The sequence below is a fragment of the Oncorhynchus clarkii genome, chromosome 1 (genome assembly GCF_045791955.1).
Source record: "Oncorhynchus clarkii lewisi isolate Uvic-CL-2024 chromosome 1, UVic_Ocla_1.0, whole genome shotgun sequence".
In the NCBI taxonomy this organism is placed as follows: domain Eukaryota; kingdom Metazoa; phylum Chordata; class Actinopteri; order Salmoniformes; family Salmonidae; genus Oncorhynchus; species Oncorhynchus clarkii.
Genome location: NC_092147.1, coordinates 67,192,336 through 67,207,686, shown reverse-complemented (window position 1 = coordinate 67,207,686; position 15,351 = coordinate 67,192,336). Strand labels below are relative to the sequence as shown.

The 15,351-nt window shown below is 43.7% G+C and overlaps 1 protein-coding gene across 10 annotated transcripts in view; it reads left to right on the top strand.

Moving 5' to 3' along the window:
• Positions 1-15,351, top strand: part of LOC139410765 (Golgi-specific brefeldin A-resistance guanine nucleotide exchange factor 1-like) — a 79,702-nt gene that overhangs the window by 35,439 nt on the left and 28,912 nt on the right. For all 10 annotated transcript variants that reach the window (XM_071156316.1, XM_071156289.1, XM_071156325.1 and 7 more), the window contains exons 4-7: positions 5,888-6,019; positions 11,546-11,664; positions 11,987-12,095; positions 12,502-12,562. In XM_071156316.1, the coding sequence (XP_071012417.1) occupies positions 5,888-6,019; positions 11,546-11,664; positions 11,987-12,095; positions 12,502-12,562 (421 nt within the window). The remainder of the gene's footprint in view (positions 1-5,887; positions 6,020-11,545; positions 11,665-11,986; positions 12,096-12,501; positions 12,563-15,351) is intronic.

Below are 15,351 nucleotides of genomic sequence, written 5' to 3'. Positions count from 1 at the left end.
GCTCTGAGTTGATGTTTTTATACACCTGAAGTTGATGTTAAAATCATGAACAAATACCTAATCCCAAAGACTGAGCTGCATGTTAAAGTAAAGGTTCACCCATTTTGACTGTTGTTGTTTTTGTGCATCTCTGTGTGATGTTCGATCCATTCCCAGGGTCATTTCATGTGTTCATGTGTATCTGAGCTATTGGTGTTCAAGTAGGCAGAAATCTGTCCGGTATGACGTAGAACTGTGTTAGTCTCATTACAATGGAAGTTAATAGGAATATGACTTTTAGATTGCAAGAACATCTACCATACATGTCAGATGTCAATACTGGCCGATGTCAAAACTCTGGAGAATGTCTTCTCTCGAAAGAGGCGTTGATCATATTTTTGCGATATTCCTACCTCGAGAAATGTGTGATTTGACTATTTGTCTGCCTCTTTAGTCCAAAGTGCATTGCAAGGTGCCGTTGCCAGAGATTTTATAGGAAGGAGATAGGAATCCAACGAAGGAATGTATAACGCCGCACCCAGCAGACTGTCGACTAATCATGTTCACGTTGTCACGCTGCGTTCCATGGTTGCTAAGCTAAATCGTCACACAATCCCTTCTCAAATTCAGTGTGTATATTGAGAAACGTGCCTATTTTCCTCCAAAGTACTTAATGTTACGGTTCCAAAGCTATATACGATATTACAGAAGATTTTTGTAATTTTCTTTAGGTGATAACCAATGTATTTATTTGTTTAAAGGTCCAATGCAGCCTCATTTTTTTCCTTCTCAATTTCAAATAATTTCTGGGTAATAATTAAGTACCTGTGATTGTTTTCAATTAAAATGGTCAAAAAGAAACACAGCTTCTTAGCAAAGCAAGGATTTTGGTAGGACTGTCTGGGAAGGGGAAACTGGAAATTAGGTTTGGAACTCTCTTATTGGTCTTATTTAAAGCATGGTGATGTCACCATGGAAGGCTAAAACTCCATCCCACCAAAACAGGCAGAAATGTCAGTTTTTTTTTTTTTTTTTTTTTTTTTCAAACCAGCTTTTACACTAAAAGGGCATTATCACAATTGTATAGTATTATTCTAATCTCCTAGTGTGGAAATACAAACAGTACCAGTAAAAAGTTTGGACACCTACTCATTCAAGGGTTTTTCTTTTAGTTTGACTTTTTTCCACATTGTAGAATAATAGTGAAGACATCAAAACTATGAAATAACACTTATGGAATCATGTAGTAACCAAAAAAAAGTTAAACAAATCAAAATGTATTTTTATATTTGAGATTCTTCAAAGTAGCCACCCTTTGCCTTGATGACAGCTTTGCACACTCATGGCATTCTCTCAACCAGCTTCACCTGGAATGCTTTTCCAACAGTATTGAAGGAGTTCCCACATACGCTGAGCACTTGTTGGCTGTTTTCCTTCACTTTGCATTCCAACTCATCCCAAACCATCTCAGTTTGGTTGAGGTCTGGTGATTGTGGAGGCCAGGTCATCTGATGAAGCACTCCATCACTCTACCATTTTGTTCAAATAGCCCTTACACACCCTGGAGGTGTGTTGGGTCATTGTCCTGTTGAAAAACAAATGATAGTGCCACTGAGCGCAAACCAGATGGGATGGTGTATCCCTGCAGAATGCTGTGGTGGCCATGCTGGTTAAGTGTGCCTTGAATTCTTAATAAATCACTGACAATGTCACCAGCAAAGCACCATCACACCTCCTCCATGCTTCACGTTGGGAACCACACATACGGAGATCATCTGTTCATCTACTGTGCGTCTCACAAAGACACGGCGGTTGGAACCAAAAATCTCAAATTTGGAGTCATCAGACCAAAGAACAGATTTCCACCAGTTTCTTGGCCCAAGCAAGTCTCTTCTTCTTATTGGTGTCCTATAATAATGGTGTCTTTGTAGCAAATTGACCATGAAGGCCTGGTTCACGCTGTTGATGTTGATATGTCTGTTACTTGAACTCTGTGAAGCATTTATTTGGACTGCAATCTGAGGTGCAGTTTCCTCTAATGAACTTATCCTCTGCAGCAGAGCCAAATCTGGGTCTTCCTTTCCCGTGGCGGTCCTCGTGAGAGCCAGTTTCATCATAGCGCTTGATGGTTTTTGCGACTGCACTTGAAGAAACTTTCAAAGTTCTTGACATTTTCAGAATTGACTGACCTTCATGTCTTAAAGTAATGATGGACTTTAATTTCTCTTTGCTTATTTGAGCTGTTCTTGCCATAATATGGACTTGACTTTTTACCAAATAGGGCTAACTTCTGTATACCACCCCTACCTTGTCACAGCACAACTGATTGGCTCAAACGCATTAAGAAGGAAAGGAATTTCACAAATGAACTTTTAACAAGGCACACCTGTTAACTGAAATGCATTCCAGGTGACTACCTCATGAATCTGGTTGAGAAAATGCCAAGATTGTGCAAAGGATGGCTACTTTGAAGAAACAAATGTTTACTGCCAATGCACTAAGAATGTCATCTTCTTTGGCTTTGATGTATTGGGTATGTAAATAAATAGTTATTGTATTTGCCTGTGTATTCATTTTTTTGCTCTTCACTTCTGAAGCAGCCCTCTCATATATAAAGTTCTGCCTTGATCTTGCGCTGCACTCTTCTGATAAGGCATAGCAGTTTTTCTACTCGACTTCACCACCATATTCAGATTCACCGTACGAAATCAGCAACAAATAGGTAGACTGATACATTAAAGGAAACAAACTGATATGAATGTTTATCAGGATGTTCTCTTAGTGGTCTTGTGAATGTCTTCTACTGAAGTCTACATTAGAGTGCCAGTTTACAGTTGGAGCACAGCTCCTAGTATTCCCTGTGTTTTAAGCCCTTTCTGCTCCACTGCCAATAGATGTGCATACGTTAGATGGTGTGGACTGAGGTGCTCTCCTGGGGGCAAAGGTTCAGGCTCTCTCTGTCTCTGCTGTGGTCGTTTGCAGAGGTAGGCCACACATGGCAGCACACACCAGTCAGTGTGGTTTTTATGTAGAAGGACTGAGTAACTCATTTCTGGTGACTTTTTAAAAGGACATTCTACTCCAAAATGAATGAAAATATAATTAAGCTGACACCATCTAAAAATAATTTCCACCTCCCAGAAGTTAGCCAAATAACATATTGGTAAAATTATTTAAAATACTTTTTACATATTGGATCATGCATGTAGCCTATGCATAGTCGATATTATCAGGTATGCTATTAGCAATAAGTATTATCACCTGTAGCCCAACTGATGCCGCATAGTGTTTATAAATAAATAGGCTGATGCATGGGATTGCCCATCTACATTTACCCTATTGGGCTAATCATTAGCTAGATCCCAAATGTGATCTTTGAACTAGTTAGCATCCTATTGATGACAATTATGTCCCAATAAACTTGCATAAACAGAGTGAGGGTAACTTCAGGTGTTCTGCCACCCGGGGTAATACTGCCTGTACTTCTCACAGAAACCACTTCATTTCACAATTTTTCCCCAAAAAAACCTTCCCTGGTTGCCAAGTAGGGAGGTGTTTTACCGTAAGTTACCCTACAATTGACCCATGTTACATTTAGCCTCACTCTCCCCTATGGACTCACAGCAACCATGCAACACTGGACGATGGTTCCAACATGGCCAAATGTCCTAGCTGAGCTTTTTAGTATTAGACAAATTTGGACTTAAACAATGGTAAAATCTATTATGCCAAACCGTATTTAATGTGGCTGATATTTAACACACACGCGCACGCACACACGGAGTTGGGAGGCAATAGGCTATACATACATGGATGGGTAAGGGACGTTAATCCCCTTTTTTATATTGGCCAATGTCAGCCAGAGGTCAACCTGGTTATGGTGTGATTGTCTCACTGTGGTGGTGCAGGGGCTGTCTTTTATTTATTTCACACAAGCCCTGGAGATTGAGCTGAAGTACAGAGCCATATTTAGCCTTTATTTAAGATGATTGGGCTGGCCTGCCAGGAGAGCTGTCTGATGGGCCAGCCCCTACTCACCGATGGCCAGCCAGATCAATACAACACAATTGAGTTCTCCAATTTGAGGGTCTTTGAGACGCAGCCGTGGCACTTACAGGGTGATCGCTTCTGATGAAGTCTTTATCAGCCTCTATTGACGGATTAATTTGAGCACCCTCCACCCCCGTTCCCTTTTACTCTCCCAACTGTAAAGTAATGGATACTAAGCCCCCTCCTTTTAAAAGTTTCTAAGAGCTGATGGATTGATAGATAGGAACGCAACGGAGGTCGCCTTCTCTTTTTGGAGTTTACACAACCTCTAAGTTTGTTTTTGTTATTTCTGCCTTGATATCTGATGGGGGTGGGGATTACTTTTCAGAAGCGCTCAGGTGATCCTGTGGTTGTTTTGAGACCATTGTTCAGGCAGGTACTTCAGCATTGTGGCTAAATTTACACCAAATGGACCTTCCCCATCAAAGGAGCATTGAGGGTTTTCATGGGGAATACAAAAGAAAACATCAGATCCCCCAAAAAATGAAGAAAAAGAAAATGCAAGCGGGATAAGATTACTTACAGAAGCAAGTCTAAGAGCGACCTGGCGTCTGATGAAAGGTTGTGGAAATGTCCAAATTATTAAATATTTGATTTCCGAACAAGCCGCGGGGATATTGGATATCGCAAGCTAATGCGCGGTGGTCACGTGCAATCTTGGAAATTGGTCAAGGTTCGTCTCAGCCTTTTGAAGTCACAAGTCGTTTTTTGGAGTTTAGAGTAGCTGCTCTAGAGGAAGCCTAATCCATGTGGTATTACTACGGCAAGCAGTGTTTCGACAACACGCCAAACGCTGTTCGTGACTCCACTAATTTGTCCGATTGTTGTTTTACCTGGTTTGTATTTTGCAGCCCCTCTCGACCCCCATCTCGTTCTCTTGGTTACCCTCAGATGGAGCGGTTACCTCCTCAGATTGGCCCGAGGTGGTTTCCCATCGCGAAAGATGCAAAGCGATCTTCGTTTCTCTGTGACTTGATTAAGAGGAAGATTTGGGGCATCTTCCTCTCCAGCTGTGTTTTGTTGTCTGTGGTGTAACCCGGCTTTAGTCTTTCATTTATACACCACAATCTGCCTCTTGTGGGTGCTTTACGCTTGTTCAATGTCTTTCACTCCATGTCTTTTGTCAATATGTTTTGTGATTGTCATGGAATATGTAAACATGCAAACACTGTCGGTCGTTACGGGATTTCTTCCAGTCGCTGTGACCCCGCCGAGCCACCAGCAACCCTCACCCCCACACCAAGCCCAGTCACTCTCCAGTCATTTTCATTAATGCTAAATCCCACATCCTACACAGCTGCCTTAAAAAAAAGCTTTTGGAAATTGAGTTGTAATAAGATACTATGTGCTGCCAAGGTGAATAAGAGGCGGCTCTTGAATGCCTCTCACTCCATCGGTCTTTCACTCACTCACACACACACTTCGCTCCATGTTGTTCTCATCTCTTACTGTGGTGCAGCAGTGGGAGAAGGTTACAACCTCCTGAGCAGCTAATTCCCCATTGATCTGCCCTGGGGCACCAGAGCTGTTGACACAGACCTTTTTATAGAGAGCAGAGAAAAGTCCTCACACTGCTGTTCACTACTCTGTTCTGCATGTTTGTGCACAACAGCAGAACTGAGGCTAAGGCCCTACCGAGAATTACCACACTTGGGATTTGAAGATCCCACTGCCATGATAAGGGAAGATAACTGAGAGCATTAAGATATTGGGAAGAAATATTTCTCTAGGTGGAGACCATGTGATCTGGAACACTGAAAAAGGACATCTATTTGGTACAGTACACTGCTATATATATGCAGTATCAGTGTTCAGGATTGAATATGTTGACTGACCTGTCCTCTCTCTGTCTCCACAGAGCTGTCAGATGTGGAGCCTAACGTATTCCTGCGACCCTTCCTGGAGGTGGTACGATCTGAAGACACCACCGGACCAATCACAGGCCTGGCCCTCACCTCTGTCAACAAGTTCCTGTCCTACGGCCTCATAGGTGAGCAGCACAGCTGTCAGACAGACATACAGACAGACAGACAGACCACTGTTGTCCTATTGGTAAGCATTGATGATACAATCAGCTGATATCTCAAAGTGCTGTACAGAAACCCAACCTAAAACCCCAAACCGCAAGCAATGCAGGTGTTGAAGCAAGTTGGCTAGGAAAAACTCAATTATTTAGCCTAAATATTGTAAGTAATGTAAAACTTACATATATTTATGTGTGGGACCACTACATTGTTCTTTAAGACGGCTTGCCATGAAGAGTGTGAGTTGGTTATATTTTCAGTGTTTCCCCTAGGATATCTTTTCAACAATCGTGACAATGTACGGGGGAGGTGCCAGCAGGACTTCGTTATTGCGCTAACGCAAGTTAGCAACGTCCATCAATCTGCACATATAAAAATTGTCTCCATGAGTTCATTTGGCTTAATTGCTAAAACCTCGCACTATCCTTTTAAAAGCGTGTCTCAGCAGAAATATTTAAAAATAAAAAATATATATTTTTGGAGTGGCGGCAACGATTTAGCAGCAACAGGGCGTGAATATTGGGGAAACACTGTTGTCAATCTGTGAGAACTGTCATCATGGACTCTCTCTGGATTTAGGCAAACCAAGAATGATGTGTTCTCACTAGCAATGCCTAAATGGACTTGTTTTTTTACCACACAAATAGCACAGCCTGTCCTTGCTAGCATCATCGTGAAAATATGGCAGGCGTCCGCCAGTTGTTGTTAAAAGTGTGAAATAAGCATCACCAGATGTTATTCTAAATGGCAGGGGGTGGATAAATGATGGTACAGTACATCTCTGACCGTTGAAACAGCTGCAACCCCTCTCTAAATTAAATAAGTGCCATCGGCACATTGGATAACACCATTTAACGCATCCCTGTCCTGAACTTCTTATTGAGCTGTATTTTTATCATTCAGCTGTTACGTTGTCCAATATTCAGTTAATTAAACATATGTGAAAGGTAGGCTAGGTGTAATTTGATTTCAGCTCCATGACCATTGCTACGATGTAATTTTCTGACTGATCCAACAAGCCCTTAGAATACCTGGCAAACTGAATCTAGACACATGCACGCATGAACGCACTCAAACACACAACCCACACACACCACACCGCACTCACATGCATCACGGTCACAAGCACACACCATCACAGTCCACCCCCTCACAAATCACTTCCCTACTCCCAGAGCCGCTGTCCGTCACTCAAAACCCAACGCCTGCTTCCTAATCCTGTAACCCCCCCCCCCCCCCCCCCCATCCCCCCCTCCCGCGCGCGCACACACACCTCATCAGCGGGGTTCAAAGGGACGGGTAACCATGGAAACGTGACCCAGCCACTCTCAAGACAATGGCCCTCCAGCGCAGAATGAGGAGAAAGATATGACACGCTCAGATATTACCCTCCGTTTGAATTCAACCCGTGTTCCTCAAATGCTGTGAGGTCTTTCCCAGCTTGTTAACACTGAGGTCAAAGGCATTGCTTTCCCCTAGCCTCCATCTTAGTCTGCTCACATGGCGAGTGGCTAGTTGGAGCACGCAGTCGTTGGACATATTAAGAAACTGATAATGGTTATGAGGTACTGATTGTATTGGACATTAATACATTAGTTTTTCAACTGGATATTACTGTACAGTAAATGTTGTGTAGCTGTAGTTAAATACTTGGACACGTTTTACTGAAATGTGAAATAAGAGTTGCGACAGATTTTTATCGATACTGTATTGTGATTTAAATTGTCAAATAAATTCTACGCCTTCCTGAAAATGTTGTAACCTACTGAAATTGATTTAGAAATGTCATCTATTTGGATATTAACATTATTCACTAGAATCACGTTGGTTCTGAGGTCTCGTTGATCAACCAGTAAGTAGTGCCAAATTACACGGCTTAATTACCATTTCAGACCAAAAAGTTCCTAATACTACCCAGGTTGTTTTCTGGTACTTACGACAGTCATTTAGAGGAAGTGCCAGTAGCTAGTAATTTAGAATTGACTGCCGAGTCAGAGAGCAACCTGTTACCTTAATAACCAGGTGAACAAGAGACGGTCTGTATCATGTTCATAGAGGAATATGAGATTGAATGAATGACCTTTCAGAGTCAAAGGGCTTTTATACTAATGAGACTGCACCATCAGTCTATTCTGATTGTCGCCAGTGAAAAGTCAGCTTAGTTATCCCTCTGTAGTCCAGACATTTATGAGAGCTGGCTATCGATATTAGCTAAGGATATGACCTGTAGCACATACTAGTACTGCACATTTAGGTCAACTCCATCTAGCAATACTTTGGGAAAACGCCTCTTGCTTTCGAAACCCCAGCCAAAGGAAACGTCTCAAATAAAGTCATTTTTACTCGATTGTCCATTTGTCACTCCGTTGTTCAAGTGAGGTAGTTGAGGTAAGAGGTTTAAATTGACTTCTGTTAGTCGTGAATTACTGACACGAAGACAGGCAGAGGGCTGATCCTGATAAACACTGCCATCTGTTGGCTGCAGTGGCAAAAATGATCAGATTTCCTGGTTTGTCACTCACTAGTTTTTGATCATTTATTTTATGGGAATTTGTCAGTTATATTTTTTCCCATTTAGATGTATGTTAAAACTATCACTAAATAGAATCTCATTTCATTTTGCAACATCAGTTTACATTGAATAGGGATCGATTTCACTGAGTTTTTCCACACTGTACAGTATATATGGAAACAAAGAAGAGTTGTCTTCAAGTATCACGGCTGAAAAGTCCAATTGCCAAAACATGTTAATAACAGGGATAATACGGCCTCTGGTGGCATGCTAAATACGTCCCTCTTAGTCTGCTTTCTTGTAATAGACGTCGTGGTTTTGCTTTGTCTTTGAATGATTACAGAGCTCTGCTGTCTCCTGTGCCTGCGATGTGGTGAGGAGGGCGCAGTGCAAGTTTGCACACATTACTTAATATCCCCTCCAAGGCTCCTCTCAGGAGAACCACACCACAGCATGTAGCCTTGTTCCTTTAACCCTGTGTGTCACGCCGAACATGTTCCCCCTCACGTCGTCCCTTTGTCCCATGTCTCCCTTCCTCTGTTAGCAAAGGGCCCTGCCTGACCCCCCCCCCCCGTCTCCCTGGTGGGTCCAGAGAAGAAAAGAGGGGGACATTTCATTTAGTGAGGGCTAATTCCGCTCAATCTATGGCCTGAGGTCTGCTGGCATGGAGGGAGTGCTGGCCTAAGCCCCTCCACTGACAGACATCCCGATCCCCACCCGTCTCTTCTCTTCTCCACTCCGCTCCTCAACCACATCCCTCAGAACGCAGAGGCAGTTCCACTCAGCCTGCCGAAAGCAGACATGGCCACAACAGCCTTATAGGGCCCATAGGACGGCTCAACTAAGCATTTGCCACCACTACCCGCTTAGAAGAGGCGTAAAATATCACACTGGTTTTCTAATGAGTGTTTTACATCAAAAAAATGCTTTTTATAGGACTTCAAATTTGTTTCACCTAAAGGCCAGTAAAGTACATTTTGAATGCAGTGAAACTATATATTGGTCATTGTACAGTATGTGGAGTTTTGGTGTGTGTGTGTCATTCTGAAAGCCACTCTCCTCTCTCACTCGGCAGCATTTCTAGTCAGCCTTTCCAGCCCCCCTTTAACCACACACACACACACACACACACACACACACACACACACACACACACACACATCCAGTCTCTGGTGTTATTTTAACAATGGTCCATCCCTTCATAGGCCATCCTCTGGAGACACTGCCAAGAGGGATTAGTATTTTATATCACTTCTGACATTCTGCTGGATAGCCCGTGGCTCCAGTTTCTGTAGTGGGATGAGACGTTTTCAGCGCAACTTCCACGGTTGTTGTTGCCCTCGCATGACTCGAGGGACGTTGGCATGACTCAGTTTCAGTCTGCTAACCCGGTGACTCGTATCATTCACTCGAGTTTACTCAAAGCGTCGACAAACGCTCCAGAACTTTACACACACTCATTTGTCAAGCATCTCAACTGGAAAGTCACTTCTCCCTCTTCATTTTGCTAATGACAGAGATTATCGACGGTCAGGTTAAACCCCTCCCCGGCCTAAACCACTCCTATTGTTTCTATCAATAGATGGAATGTTGTGTGGCGTCATGGCTCTACCTGGAAAAGCTTTCACTTATTATTCCACTCCTTCCCCTAGTATGCTCTGCACTTATTAGGCCTAGTTAATGAAATGCTCCTTTAAGAGCGATGGGGAAAGAAAAACATGCTGGCTCCAGGTTGGGTTTCAAAACACTGGCTCCTGTTGCCTAGACAGCCAATTGGCCAGCACTGCCCACAAAAGGCCACATCTGGTGATTAGATCTCCAGGCTTTGAAGGACCTTCTGGATGGACCAGCTAGATTGGTGTGTGTGTGTGTGTGTGTGACCATCAGATATGTAAGACTTATTGGATCAACAGTCCAGTCATGCAGTGCTATCACTTGTCAGAGAACCTGCGTTCTCGCTGCATTATCTGTTTGACAGCAGCTGTCTCTCTGCATCAAACATGCATTCACGTAATGATGCACTCCTAGATTTGTTTAGTTTCCCCTCTTGCCTTAGAATGGTATTTTACTTGGCTTCAATCGCTTCAATTGACCAAAATGTGTCCTCTCTGATCATATTGGAGGATTTGTGGTATAGTTGGTCTGGAAAACAATTTCTGCCTCTGATTTTGTGAATATCAAACGTTTCACAGGTTGGCTTGTTGCACAGTGCTGACATCTGTTAAAGAGGGTAATATCAATGTGCTTTCCTCTCAATAATACGGTCCTCGACCTGCCTTTGAACTGGCCACCTACTGCAACTTTCCCCCTTCTCCGTTATATCTTGTTTTGAAAGACAATGCTTTTTTTAATTAGATTTTTTTATTGAACCTTTATTTAACTAGGCAAGTCAGTTAAGAACAAATTCTTATTTACAATGATGGCCTACCGGGGAACAGTGGGTTAACTGCCTTGTTCACGGGCAGATCGACAGATTATTTTACCTTGTCAGCTCAGGGAATCGATCCAGCAACCTTTCGGTTACTGGCCCAACACTCTAACCACTGGGCTACCTGCCTCTAACCACTGGGCTACCTGTCTCTAACCACTGGGCTACCTGTCTCTAACCACTAGGCTACCTGCTATCCAGATTTGAACAGTGTAATGTGCCTCTCACAGCTTCATTTTATTTCTATTTAACCTTTATTTAATTGGGCAAGTCAGTTAAGAACAAATTCTTATTTACAATGACTGCCTACACCGGCCAAACCCGGACAATGCTGGGCCAATTGCGTGCCGCCCTATGGGACTCCCAATCACGGCCGGTTGTGATACAACCTGGATTGGATTCAGATGAATTTGTCACTTTAATTCCACTAAAGTGCTGAGTGGAACTTGGCAGCTTGAATGAATGAGCAGTGTATGAAAGAAGCTGTTTTATAAAATGTCTGTGGAAAAAGACGATGACGACTGCGGACTTGTTGTTGTCTGTCCTATGCAGATGTTAACCATGAGGCGGCAGCGGAGGCCATTGAGAACATGGCAGATGCCGTCACTCACGCCAGATTCGTAGGGACGGACCCCGCCAGCGATGAAGTGGTGCTCATGAAAATCCTACAGGTAATCTTCTAGCTAAAATCTTTCAGCTAACGGTGCACCAGAAAATGATTAATCAAATGTGTTTATTTCAAACAAGCATAAGGGCTGCATATCAACTGTCACCCTGTTTACAGTAGTACTCTGTCATAGTATGACACTTCACTATATGGGGGATCGGTTGTCATTTTAAATTTGATACAAGTGTCTTACATGCATGAATACCCTGGCTGGATTCCCTTTGAGGCTGGAACATTTACTTTATGATACCTCGTAAAAGAACTGAGATGACCACTCAATGTTACGCACACACTCACACGTACACACACTGCGTCTGCCGTGACAGGTCCTGAGGACCTTGCTGCTCACGCCCGTCGGAGCCCACCTGACCAACGAGTCTGTGTGCGAGATCATGCAGTCGTGTTTCCGCATCTGCTTCGAGGTGCGCCTCAGCGGTGAGTTCTCTCTCTGTAGTTCTCCCAGGGATTGATACACACTTCTAGTCCCCATGCTGTGTTAGAAAGGAACGCTAAGCTGTATTTTATGATGCTTTTCAAGGGGAAAAATATCAGGAACTCGTAGATGGGAACGTTTAGCTTCCATGGCCTCAGGGGTCCTCCATCACACCAGCCTAACAATATGAGTTATACCGCACAACTCCAACTCTCACCCCCTCCAGGCCTTCTGCCCGTAATTCACTAACACCCCTTACCCCTCCCCCAGTCCCTGAGATGTGCATTATTAGAAAACCCTCCTAATCCTGGCCAAACGCATACAGACAGGAGGTCCCAGCCTGGCCTCTCTCCTCTTGTCCTCTGGGCTCTAATGGCACCTGCCCTGTTTGTTTTGCCCTCTCCACAGAGCTCCTGAGGAAATCAGCCGAACACACACTGGTAGACATGGTGCAGCTGCTGTTCTCCAGGTAAACGGGGTTGGGTGTGTGTGTGTGTGTGACAAGTTCAACCCCCCCCCACCGTACACTGTGACTGGAAACCTTCAGGAAATTAACTTTGTCTTTTGAGACCCATTTCTATTAGCTTATTGGATTAGAGCACCTACCCAGAAACCACTGGGAGGGAAAGGTGTAGGGTTAGGGCTTACTTCACTGTGCTCTGTTTAAATTGCAAATCTGTTTAATTATACAAGTATGGGACACTTTAATTTGAAGATAATTTAGTCAACTTAAACTCCATATGAAAGTCCCTGCCCTCGTCATAAGACCTGTGAACCAATGTTTTTGTAAACAACATTGGTAAACTGTGGTGTAGTGGTACCTAGAGAAGTTGGTATACTCTAATTTTGCCACAAAATTTAAAAAGGAAGGAGATTTAAAAAAAAAAAAAAAAATTTAAAAATGTTTTCCTATAGATTTATCAGGTTGTCACTCTCATAATCTACTTTTTTAAAATAAAAATATATTTTTAAAATACGGTTCTACCACAATTCTTAAACCACATCAGGAGAGACTTTTTTTAGGTACTGTACAATATCCTATTGCAGAGTTTGCAAAACAAATGCCCCTCCTGATTGATACAAATCATCACTAGCATTTTGACAGGGTAGGCTTACTTCAGTCAATATTTAATTGGGAAGGTTTTTGGGGAAATCCTTTTAGACGTGTTCATTCAAACAGCCCATGATGACTGACGTGCACATCGCAAAGATTCAACCAAGACTTCACACCAAACTTTTTTCAGTACCTTGTTTGCATACCCATTGTTGCCTTAGTTACCATTTACTGGTAGATATAAATTGAAACGTCTTTCCTACCTACCGGCTACCAATGTCGTTCTTCTGTGAGCTGCTCAATGCAACAACCAGTTGAGAGCTGTGTGTTCTCTCGCTGCCCACAGATGATATTCCGCTGAAACTAGGCTACCGTTATGTGTGCAGCACATTAATATATTTCAAGTGCTTTGTGTTAGCTACTTTGTGCATGATTTCTCTATTGTACTAAATAATTGAGAGGCCAGAGATTCTGGGTTCGCGCCCAGGCTCTGTCGTAACCGGCCGCGACCGGGAGGTCCGTGGGGCGACGCACAATTGGCCTAGCGTCGCCCGGGTTAGGGAGGGTTTGGCCGGTAGGGAAATCCTTGTCTCATCGCGCACCAGCGACTCCTGTGGCGGGCCGGGCGCAGTGCGCGCTAACCAAGGTTGCCAGGTGCACGGTGTTTCCTCCGACACATTGGTGCGGCTGGCTTCCGGGTTGGAGAGCGCTGTGTTAAGAAGCAGTGCGGCTTGGTTGGGTTGTGTATCGGAGGACGCATGACTTTCAACCTTCGTCTCTCCCGAGCCCGTACGGGAGTTGTAGCGATGAGACAAGATAGTAGCTACTACAACAATTGGATACCACGAAATTGGGGAGAAAAAGGGGTAAAAATAAATAAAAATAAAAATAAATAAATAAAATGAATTGATAGGCGTATACCTCCACTTTGATACACATCAGTGGGGATTAAGAAGTGAGTACACACAATGCTCACCGGAAGAATACGGCATATACCTGTGTATACCCTCCACTACACCACTGACGTTAAAGCAACAATGGTCATCATTTTAATGCTAAAGTTGTTTTACCATCAACTGGTGGTGGTGTATAATGCCTTGGAAGCCTCAATAGGTATTATCGTTAAATACGTTAACGTCCTCAGCAACACTTTGCATCTTAATATGCCTCTGCATTCAGAGGTCACTGGTTCACTAATGCAATAACATGCTTTTTCTACCGGTATTTAGCATAGGGTGGCTCCACATCGCTTCCCCACCTCCTCTCCCAGAGGCCCATACATTAGACTTCCACTCACATCGTCTCACAGACGAGGGGATGAGCGCCAGATGTATGATCTGCATATAGATGAAGAGGAGCGGCTCCACCATAAACCCACACATGCAGCATTAGCATGGCCATTAATCCTGCCAGAAATGATCCGAAAATAATCGGGAATAGAGTTGTCTCATTCTCTAAATGTATTAGAGCCCCCCCCCCCCCCCCACCACCACCACCACCGTGAGAACAAACAAAATATAGTCACGGTGTAATTCTGTCTTGGAGGTGCGTGGATGTCAGACGAGGCTATTTGATGCAGGATTTGTTAAAAAACATGGTGTTGTCTTTCACAATAGAGCCAGTTGATATCACCAAGTCACCGTCAGCACGTTCTTGGTCCGTTTGTGTCAGTGCTGGGAGTTGTTATGCACTGTAGCAGCTTGTTATCATATTTCTTACAGCACTGTGTATTGGTTGTCGGATATTCAATAGAAAATAATGACAGCCGTTGCAGTCAAAGGAGGCGTCTGTGTCCGTGGTATAAAAAGAAAGTAGGCCTATTACTGCCCTTTTCCCAACATCCAAGTACCTAGAGGATGCCTATAACACCACGCCCTCATTTGTCGGTGTCTTTATTGGTTGGCCAGCCCCCCTCTTGTCCACAGCTCGTCCATAATAAAGATGTCGTGGGCAGCCCCCCCCCCCCCCCCCCCCCAGGCTGGGCGTAATGAGCAGCGGATCTCATCGAGTGCTCACGAGGAGGCTTAGATCGCCTGCTGAAAGTATTAGGGATGTTAATCTGTTGGACCCACAGATCATCCAATAATCGAGCTTGCAAGACAAGACTATTAACGCGGGAGTTAACGTCAGGGGCCTGTCTCTCTCTCTCTCTGTGTGTGTGTGTGTGTGTGAGACAGCCAGTGACATCTCATTCGCCGCAAAGC